This window comes from Homarus americanus, unplaced genomic scaffold, assembly GCF_018991925.1.
Source record: "Homarus americanus isolate GMGI-L3 unplaced genomic scaffold, GMGI_Hamer_2.0 scaffold30535, whole genome shotgun sequence".
Lineage (NCBI taxonomy): Eukaryota > Metazoa > Arthropoda > Malacostraca > Decapoda > Nephropidae > Homarus > Homarus americanus.
This window is the reverse complement of record NW_024732440.1, coordinates 13110625-13122152: the sequence shown is the minus strand read 5'-3', so window position 1 is coordinate 13122152 and position 11528 is coordinate 13110625. Positions and strand designations below refer to the sequence as shown.

Sequence of the window (11528 nt, the reverse complement as noted above, 5' to 3'; positions counted from 1 at the left end):
GTAGTTGTGAAATGGTTGTTTGATTGCTCAGCTGCGTCACCATTAGTGAGATGGCTAAGGAAGGGGAGGGGGTGTGTCTTATTGTTTGGTCCACAAAGTTCTTTAAGCTAAACATACCACTGACTGATGTTGGTCTGCTTCAGGTGTTGCAGCTTGGTTGGGTAGTAAGACTTCTTTGCAGTGTGTATTTCATGGATAATATGGTTGCGAAGGGACCTGTAGCGGTTGTGGTCAGTGAGATGAAAGGCGCTGTTTCTCTGTTGCATAAGTCTTTTGATCCGAGGTGTGATCCAGGGCAAGTCAGCTGGGTGTAATCTGACCGACTTCTCAGGTAAGAAGTGGTGGTGAGTTCCTGTGGTGATGTTGATGTAATTTGTCCATTTGGTGTCTACGTCATCCACATTTAGTACTTCAGTCCAGGGATGGTGAACTATCCACTGCCCGAAAAGAAGCATTGCAGCGTCAGTAATCGGTCTGTAGGTCTTGATGTAGTGGTAGTGGGAGCTGGAGACCAAAATACTGATGTGTACTACACCCGATAGGAGGCATTGGTTGAGGTGGTTGGTACTGGTCCGCTATGTCAGTTAAGATAAGGTCAAAAGTTCATAGGGAAGTTCACATCTTGTGATAGTAGAAGCTGGTCCTCGGTATCAGTGGTGTCAGTTTCGTTATAATCCCCACATACTGTAGTACTAGTTTGGCACATGGGTACCTAATGCTGAAGTGGTCTGAGGTAGTAATGAGGTGAGTGATAAGAACGTCCCTGGTGGGTGAGCGAGGCGGTTTATGATAAAGACAGTGTGGCGAGGATGAGCACGTGGCACAACACGTACCCATAATGCGCTCACATCAGCTGGGATTAAAACATCCAGACGGGACGGACGTAGTTCATCCTGGCAGAAGAGGTACGATGATGATGATGATGATGATGATGATGAAAGAGTTGATATTTCTCAATGTGACAAGTATCAGGAACAATTTGCCACGCCTCACAGATGACAACGACATTAGCAGTAACTGACTGGACTGTGATGGCGAGCTCGTCAAATTTGTTGGCGAGGGAAGTGACATTGGATAGCAGTAAGGAAGGGAGGCCATACCATATTCGGGGAACTTCAGTGTGTTGGTACGGTCTGTCAGGTGTAGGTCTCTCTTGTTTTCTACTGGAGGTGATGGTCCTGATGGGCTTCTGTTTATGACCAAAAGCATGCAATATGTTCAATGATTTTAGTAGCACAATAACACTGCTGTCAGGATATCGTTTCCCTGCTTTAAACTGTACAAGGTGCGCCGGGAGTACTTCACTGGTGAACATCTGTTGATATCTGTTGTTGTGGACGTACTGTACTGTTTATCCGCTGTGACCTTTAACTCAATGGCGGTACTGTGGCTGCCGACAAAGTACTCAAGGGTTAGTACTACACTGGTGATTGTTATTAAGAACCACTTTTTTTTTCCGTTGGGATACACTATTGGATCACACTTTGATAACCAATCCTTACATTACAATAATCAGAGGCAGTGAGCGACTTGTTGTCTGGTCTCGTTTATTTTAGGAAGATAGTCTTCTAACCACTTGTGTTGGTGTCCCCTCTGGGCTGAATAAAACCATCTTCGTTAGCTAGATAAAATATTAAAAGTGGCGTCCCCTTAGTGAAGGGGTTAATGTTAAATTTGCAGTGGATCATCTTCGTATCCATTATAGTTCTCGAGCACACAAAACATTCCAAAGCTCTATTTCTGAAAAGTCTTCTCGGGAAGAACTTGCAGGAAGGGGGGAAATGACTCATATACGACCCCAATTCTGAAAGTTCAAGGTCCGTCCCTGTATAAGCTCATGTCCACACTGGCCACTACTGTTCACTTCTGTAGTGACCTGTACTTCTAGAACTACTCGAACAGCTGTTGTCTATTTTTGTGACTCTCTCTGGGGAATTCGTGTACCTCCTCTAGGAGTCGTTGGTGTCCTGTAGAAGACTGGCGATCCATTTGGCCTTAATCCAGCTGACCAAACTCATGAGGAGCACAAGAGGAAACAACTGTGTTGCCAGTTGACAGGAAATCAGATAACGACAGGTACTCCGCGGGTGTTACACAAACCACCATAATAATATCTTCAGTTTATACCTCGTTATCTGTACAGTCACACCACCTGTTGAAGGTTCTAGTTTCTTATTAATGTAAAAGACTACACCAATATACTATGTAAATATTTAGAGGCCGAAAGTTGCATATCCGTATGTTGTGCTGTCCCGTCCGAGGTGGATCCAGGAGTACGGTGTAACCACACAACTCATGTGATTATTTACTTTACTAATGTATACATCTACTAGAATGTAAGGATAACAACAAAGTGATAAAATATTTAATTTAGTCTATTAATAGAAATAAGTACACAATTTAAGTAGTGTTACGTTCAACGTACACCACCCTTCATGTCGCCATGTTATAACATCAACAATATATGGGTAGAAAACTAAAAAAAAGAATATCGATTTTGCAAAAGCACTTAGTCACTACTGTATTCTGTCCATACATTAGTTCCCAGGTGAAAAAGTGCTAGAGATATCGCCAGGACCACCAACGGAGTAACCATGTCCTGGAACTCATCCTCAGGGCACGCACGTTGTGAGGCAATTGGAAAATGGAGGGCGATGTACTGCACATAGATACTCATCGTAATGTATATTACACCAGTACAGAACGTGATCATGTACTGTATAATGTACAGCGTTATTATGATCACAATAATAACACAGAGCAATATTTATTTGTTGAAGTTATCTTGTGAACTATATTAGAAATAAAATAAAAAAAAAAGGTGGTGAGGTTAATTCAATCACTGAACACGTTAAGTGTGGCTGATAGAGTGAGGCAACTGAGGCTGAATTGCTCTCACAGGATATTCAATGGACTGCCCAGAGTATCTAACAACAGACCTTGTAAGGATAGGGATATGAACCGACAGGGCACTAGAGGGAGTCAACATAGTGTTATGGTGCCCGGTGTCCGCGCTCAACGGAAAAACACTTTCTTCTTTACTCTTATAACAAAGTTAAGACAAGACAAAAAATATACATGACAGATGAAGTGATCCGCCAGCCTCGGATAGTCCAACCACAATGTAATGCTTGTTGAATTTTATCAAACACTTTCACCATTACTCCTGTAGACATACTATTACTAATTAGAGCCAAGCGTAAGCCTAAACAAAGAACCTTCCAAGAAATAAACACCTGACACAGCTTTGTCGGCTGTTCCTGGTCAAGTTAACTTACTGTTTACCATTGCTGTATACCATGTACTTCCACGGCCTACCTACATATTGTCTATATTCGTGTTGAAATGTATGCATATTTTATAAACATGCTTATCCAGTTGTAAAGCTCTATGACAACTTTACTGAATTATTATTATTACTATTTTTAATATATAAGACATTATAAAAAACATTAATAACTTATATAAGGATTTATAAACCCTGATAAGATATTAGAACTAACCCGGTAAATAATGATAAGATTTAGACGTAAAATGATCGAATATTCAATGTCAACAGTCACACAGTACAGACATAAGGTATTAAATTAACTACAGCATTAAGAGAGAGATTTACTGGAGAGACAGAGAGATACACAGAAGAGAAGAGAGACGAGATTGTAAACAGAGAAAGCGACAGACAGACAGACAGACGTTAGTGTAAACAGGAAGAGAGATACACAGACGAAGAGAGAGACAAGCGTGTAGAGTGAGAGAGACAGAAAGAAATAGTGACCTATAGATAAAAAGAGAGACAATGATGTTGACAGAGATAGAGACAGATAGACAAAGAGTGACGAAGATATAGATTGTGTTCTGAGAGAGAGAGAGAGAGAGAGAGAGAGAGAGAGAGAGAGAGAGAGAGAGAGAGAGAGAGAGAGAGAGAGAGAGAGAGATAAAAGACGAATGCTTATTATTAAACTACAAGACTGGTTAGTTTAGGTCGTTAGGTGAGGTTAGTTCAGGTTAGGTTAGGTTAGGTCACGTAAAGGTTAGGTCAGTTGTTTTAATTGTACACTTGAGTCAGTGTCCTTCACTCAGGTCGCCTTGTCATGATTGTTCTTGTTTCTTGGTCGCTGATACTGTTGCTGTCTTCTCGTCAGCGCTGACGTAGAGGCTGTTACGTGCGTCGTAGTAGATGGAAGTGACGGCTCCGTAGTTCCAGTCTTCATACACGTGGTCTTCACCTTGGTCTTGTATGACCTTCGAGGACTCGCCACAGTCTCCAAGAGGTAAGGGAGCCGCTGTAACAGTCAACCTATTAATGGATCTGACTGACTGACTGGCTGACTGACTGACTGATTGATTTCCTGAATGATAGAATAACTGTTTGATTACCTGACTGACTGACTGATTGATTAATTTCCTGACTGAGTGATTTTCTAACTGATTTACTGTATCATTTTTCATTAACTGACAAACTAACTAATTGATGAAATAACTTTTAGACTTTTCGTTAAGCTAAAAATAAATAAATTTGTTCAAACTGGACATCTACAGCAAATCTCGGTGTATGTCTGTCCGTTGCTTTAGCTATCCGTTTTTTTATCATTATCTCTCTCACCTACCTTCAGTCTTGGACTTCCTAAGGCAATAAATGTTAGCAGCACCAACAAACGTCACCACCAGCAACATCAGCACCAACACTGCCAGCACCACAGTGGCTACCAACAATGAAGCGTGACTGGAACGTGACAGATTGGCTGGAAACATAAGACTTCAGTTAACTTACAAGATGTATTTCACTGTATCAGTAAGTGACAATACAACTAAGCAACTGTAAATACATTCAGCATGGAGAAAAATTATTAAGTTATTTAAATTTTTACGATTGATATGAATATATGAAGTGTGTTATTTGGGAGTATTTGGACACAAGGAACACGGTGAGTGAAGCAAATGAGTTTAAGGTGTAACGACAGGTGTAAGAAGTGTCAGTACAGGTGTTGACTCACGGAAAGAATAAAGATCAAAACACTTGACCCACTCCACCGAGGCGTTGCTCACCACCGTCACTTGCTGCAACTTGGTTCCGTTAAAGGTCTTGGATACGAACTTTGAAGAAACTAACGTTTTCTTATTCGTCTGAAATTTTATAATAATTTACAAGTCATTAGATAATGTATTTCTGTAGAGTCATGTTAAAAACTAAACTTTTGTTGGGAAGACAATTATGTTCTCCACAAATACAGTAATTAATAAAAAACAAAATTATTTGAGGCCCTTTACACAAGTGCTGGCTCGCTTCTGACCGACGAGTTACAGTTGGGGGAGGCGGGAACGGTTGCAATACAGGGTAGGGGGAGGCTTGTGGGGTTAAGGTGAGGATAGAGTTAGCGGATAGGGGCAGGTTTGGTGTCATAATTAACTTTACTTTAACTGGTTCATTTAGGCCTAACCCTGAAGTTGAGGGCGAGTTAGGGTCTGGCTGGCGACATTATAGTTTTCACGAGGAGGTTCATGAAGAAACCTCTGTTCTGACACTGAAAGACAAACGAAGGAACAAATATCTGCCTCTGGATCTAATTTATGAACTCACTATGGTCGCGGTGTATGAATCCAAGTAAACATCATAAATAATAAAAGTTTCTAATATAACAGACGTATTTTAAATTGCGGAGCTCCATCTAAAATGTTATATTTATGTTCTTTAAGTCTTTCTATTCTCATACTGTGTTGGAAGCAACTGAACCACTCGGTAATTGTCGAACACGGTCATAATCTCGGCAGTTATCCCTAGCCAAGACAAGGGTGCGAATAACGAGCTTACTTTAAATAGTCTACATGTATACTGCGAGAACGTGTTGTTAATAAGGTCATATAACGAGCACTCCTGCTGTATAAAACACTGAAAACTAAATGTATTTAAACTCAAATTATTAGTTTTCCACCTTGAACCGGGGTGTTGATAGTGCTGCCATCCTCTGGTGCTGGCGACAAGTCATGTTTCGTCTCTGTTAATATGCTCCAGGTTAGAGAATAAAATGTGTCAACGTTTATTTTTGATGGTAAGAATGTGTGTGTGTGTGTGTGTGTGTATTATACTATATGTTTGGTATTATTTCTTTCTGTTTGCTTTATGTTTGGTACAAAACAAAGAAATAATGAGAAGCCTTCATTCCAAAGTGAATTTCATCTTTGACTTCGACCTTTTATGATAAATACTTAAAATTTTCTAACATCCTCTCTGAAGTGCTAATGCCTTGAAATCATTTACATATTGATAGTTCAGATATTTAACATTATTTTAGAGAATAACAAGTCTGTTTACCAATTGTGAACACATTTAGTTTGAATAAATGAACACGAACATTTTCTATTAACCAATCATTTATTTGTAGCTATAGACGAGGGGCGTAGCTTACGGGCCAAGTTAGCCTGGAAATGCTCTAGTGATGTAATTGCATATCTGTACTATAAATATGGAAATACCTGAGAGACCATTGATTTTTGGGTATGAAAAATATCTTTAAAATGAGACCATAAAAATAAAATTAGTCCATATATAACAGATATTGACGATTTTATGAATTTCGTTGGTGGCCATCTTGATGACGTCATCAATACTACACCCCACACCATAAGAATGATTCATCTATAGATAGTTTCTGAGGAAACATAACCAGTCCCGCCTTTTCATCACTAAACCTGCCACGGAGCATCATTTTTCTACATATGCTTCTGGACTATTACACACTATTAGCTTAGTCAGCCTCCTTCTACCTCCAAAATTTCTTCAATTTCCGAACTCTAACTCCTTTCCCCACCCCTAATCGTCACCCCCTTCTTGCTCTACACAAAAAAGGGGGGGGTTACGACAGCGTCTCTCTTTCATGTGGCTGGAACTGTACATCTGGGTCCAGTGAGGAGGATGTCAGTTTGTGTTAATGTGAACTTCACTTACAAATTTCATGTTCACCTTACTGTTAATCCTTTCAAATAAAACGAATCTCACCTTAGAATAACTCAGATAAATCCTTGAGAAGTACTCGGTGTCTGATGTAATGAAAGGATCTATTTTCTGACGTATTAACGTAGTGTTTCCCAGTGAATAAAGATGTAGCGTCATGTTGATCTGAGTGTCTCTCTTAGTCACCCTGTGCCAAAGAAGAGAATACGTCTCTTGTTCATCCTCCGTATAAAAGGTGACCTCGGAGCCACTCGTGGGCGGCTTACAACCTGTAGCAGATAACATAAGAAGGACTCAGTGTATGCGTTGGTTTTATACTTTGGAATATTTTTATTTTATTTCCTATTAGTGTGTATATAAATTAGATAGATAAACAGATAGATAGAGGAGTAATGATATATATATATATATATATATATATTATATATATATATATATATATATATATATATATATATATTTATTTATTTATTTATATGGCTCCCGGTCACTTGACCGCCAGACGTTTGGCCGACGGACATTTCACCGACGGACATTTCACCGACGGACATTTCACCGACGGACATTTCACCGACGGACATTTAGCCGAATGGACAAATGGCCGAATGGACAAATGGACCTAACCTAACCCAACCTATCCTTTAGTAAATGTGCAAAAAAGAATTTTCTATCATGCAAATGTATCACATTGCAATTATGTTATCTTTTTATCCTGTGTTTTATAAAGCAAATACATTGTAATGAAGAAAGAAAAAAAATGAAAAGGCCATTTGTCCATTCGCCCAAATGTCCGTTCTGCTAATTGTCCGTTCGGTCTATTGTCCGTTCGGCCAATTGTCTGTCGGCTCAATGTCCGTTCTTTCAAATGTCCGCGGTGAAAAGTCCGTCGGCCATCTATCCGGCCACGATATATACATACACACACTCGGACCTTAATATACCAACAATACTTCACTATGCAGGTCTCGAACCCGTGACCACATCGTTACCACAGAACTATAAGAACTACAACAGCTAACCTAGGCTTTTTTTTCACACACAGTCTGATTTTTCTTGTGTGTGTGTGTGTGTGTGTGTGTGTGTTCGCAGTACATAATCGAATTCTCTTCTGTTTGCATTCCTCTCTCTCTCTCTCTCTCTCTCTCTCTCTCTCTCTCTCTCTGTTACCTCCTCTGTATCTCGTAGACACGAGCAGAGAATGTGACATCACTATCAGCAGCAGCAAAACAAACATTTCTGAGATATTTCCTTCACTATCCCGACGTCCACTTCACTATTCCAACGTCCACTTTACTATTCCGACGTCCACTTCACTAACCCGACGTCCACTTCACTATTCCAACGTCCACTTTACTATCCCGACGTCCATTTCACTAACCCGACGTCCACTTCACTAACCCGACGTCCACTTCACTAACCCGACGTCCACTTCACTATCCCGACGTCCACTTAAGGTTCACTCCATCGTTATTGCCACCACTTCGCCAGCTTGAGCGTCCAATGCCTTGCCAGTACTCTGCTTCACTGCCGCTTCTGGCATTGTTAAAGCGTCCTAGGACTCGTCTTATCTTACAGAAATATCCGCCCTGTGCGTATTTCCTGCAGGGGACCCCGCCGCCACGAGTATCACTGTATCCTCCTCCTCCACCACATGTATGCACCCTTCCCTCCCCCCTCCCTGCTCCACATATTTTTTTTTCTTGGTGTTACTCTCTCTCTCTCTCTCTCTCTCTCTCACCTCCTCTCTCTCTCTCTCTCTTCAGTGTAGTGAACAGACATTATGAGTTGTGTCACTGAAGCCGTCTCCGTGGACTTATCCTGCAATGCTACTAGAACCATAAATCTGGAGAAATGATGAACACTTACTGTACAAGTATGTAGGAGGAACCTTGGTGGCTCTTAGGCATTTACAATAAATCTATTGCTACTGTTTCAAATGTACGTTCTGGCGTTAGGTGCATTGGTACTGGAGGCATCATCGTTCCTTTGTGTTTCGCACACGAAAAACACTTAACAATGTGTTGCTTGGTGTCTTTTCTCAATGTAATGCAATACGTTTTTCTAATTTCGGCGAGTCATTTGTCACGTCCGGGATGACCTGCATCAGGTGTGTTATGGTACAGTGTGAGTACTGTGTCACGTAGACTATCAGCTATGACAATTTGTGTATTAGTATCCTGCGCTGACTTTGTCAAGAGATGCAGTATGTCTTATCGCATGAAAGATTGTCTTCCGAAAAAAAGAAGATAAAGTTCACCACCACAAGCACGCCTCCCCGTGCACCTTCACGTGATAAACTATGTAAGATTCTTTCGATCGTCAAAGGCGGTTACAACAGCTGTATTTTCAAGTAAAATATCATTTTCTGTTCGGATCCAGCTCAACTTTTTTCTTATCCTATTGTAACTAATATTTTCATGTAGCCAGTGCTAGACGATTACACTCTGCTGAAGAAACCCCGTCGGTATTTTCAAACGTCCTGACCCCTAGTATACCGTCTTCCCCCATAGAAAGACACCTACCCCCTACACACAGGTTCAGGTTAAGTTACGTTACGTTACGTTTGTTTTGGTTAGATTCTGTTAGGTTAGATTGTGGTCAGGTTAGGTTAGGTTTGATCAAGATAGGTTAGGTTAGATTGGATCAGATTAGGTTGAGCTTGGTTAGGTTACGTTACGTTAAGCTAGATTAGTTAAAGTTAGGTTAGATGTTATAGAATAGCAACAATTATGAACATAATTAAATTAAAGAAAAATAAAGTGCACTGTTGTTTTGCTTGACGACATCCTCCAAACACGTAATATTCACTTTTGTTCTCTAAATGTCTATGTAAAACTCACGTATGTAGTGACACGTGACCACTTGGCCTGTAGGAATCACGAAAAGACAGGTCGACATGTAGACATAAGTTATTCCAACTATAGACCATCTACTGTGGGCAGATATACAGTATATTCTAATATTATTTTGAACCGTAACTTCTACCCTGGCTACATAGATCCCTGTGTTGGTACCACATAACTGAGTATCTCTGCTTCGCCATTAAAAGCCTTAATCTCTTTCTTGCTCTATGGCTGACTAGAGTTTGGTGAGGCTAGTTTGGTTTTCACCGCTTACTCACACTAATCATGCTGTATTAATATAGTTCAGACACCGAGCTGTAATTCAACTGTGTCAAATAGCTTACTATTAAGGCTATTATTAGTTGCCTATAAAGAGAATGACTTTTAAAGAATATCAATTAAAATTCTCATATAGACCCCTAAAATAAAAATACTCCGTTTTCTATAATATAGCTTTTGATATAGGAGACTAAGGTAGGACTGATGTGTTGTGTGAATATAGGTAAATACTGTATACTGTATAGATAGTCAGTAAAATCAACATATAACTTTATATTGATCCCCAGACTGGTAGCATTTATTACGTTAATGTTACTGAACACATTTCCTGTAGGTTATCCTTAAAATTTTCATCTAGTTTGTTAATAAATATCGCTTTTTAACTTACCTAAAGCAACAAAGGTTTTATGCACGAATTTGGGTACGTGTTTCTAACTGTACTACTTCAAGATATTAAATATACAATAGGTGAATATACGTAGTTGAAATGGTATTACAATACGAGAAAGTAATAAGCATAAGACCGGTAAAAGTGGAGGTGAGAACAGGAAGTGACCAGATAGTCTTTATAATATACAGAAGTCATCTAGAACTCATCGGGTATAGGTCTCACATTAAGGCATAATTTGTTGATCAGATAACAGAGCCTACCACTTAACACGAAGAAATTAAATATAACTCTCTCTCTCTCTCTCTCTCTCTCTTTTCGAAAATTAAAAACAAAATTGAAATTTTTTATAAAGTTTTTTAATAGTTTGAAAATTTTTAGAAATATTTTGAAATTTTTTGGAAATAATTTTAAATTTTTTGGAAATTTTTTGAAAATTTTGGAAGTATTTTGAAAGATTTTGAATGTTTTTTTGAAGATTTTTGGAAATTTTTAATTTTGAGTTTTTGAAAAATTTCGGAAAGTTTTTGAAAATTTTTGCAATTTTTTTGAAAATTTGTCGTCACTATTGTGACGACATTTTTGTATGTGTTCTGATGCCTGCATATAGCATGTTTAGCCGGCCTCACAATGGGGTGACTCAGTTCGTGGAGGAGCATACCCCCTGCCATCTTTTATTTATTTATTTTACAACATAACAAATTAAAAATACAAGATTCTTTGTTACAGAATATAAAAAATCTCCTCCATTTTAGAAACTAATTACTAGTGTCTGCGGCTATGCAGACTGCTGTTTGGCACTTATCATATCCCAAATTATGCTCTGGCATGACTTGGTAAAATAATTTATTTCACCCTGATTTTGTTCTTAACTCTTTTCATTGTAGATCGGATAATGCTCATTTAATGTTGATGATGTCTTGCAAGGAATATCTGACTAAGTTATGCAACACAGCGTCACGAGATAGCCACTAACAACTTACTTGAAGGCAATAAATAAATTAATTGTTAGGCTATGTTTGAAATGACTCATTGGCAAGGAAAAGTTTTAATGATACAAACACGGTAG

At 39.2% G+C, this 11528-nt stretch overlaps 1 protein-coding gene across 2 annotated transcripts; it reads right to left on the bottom strand.

Moving 5' to 3' along the window:
• Positions 1-2359: 2359 nt before the first annotated feature.
• LOC121868834 lies at positions 2360-8491 on the bottom strand. Of its 2 annotated transcripts, none has more exons than XM_042369806.1 (5): positions 8117-8491; positions 6995-7218; positions 4995-5124; positions 4608-4742; positions 2360-4283 (listed from the first exon to the last, which is right to left on the bottom strand). In XM_042369806.1, exons 1-5 carry the CDS (start codon positions 8181-8183, stop codon positions 4090-4092), a joined length of 750 nt encoding a protein of 249 aa, XP_042225740.1. In that variant the 5' UTR covers positions 8184-8491; the 3' UTR covers positions 2360-4089. The 2 variants fall into 2 exon arrangements, with proteins under 2 accessions (XP_042225740.1, XP_042225741.1); XM_042369807.1 differs by having other exon boundaries at positions 8368-8485.
• Positions 8492-11528: the final 3037 nt, after the last annotated feature.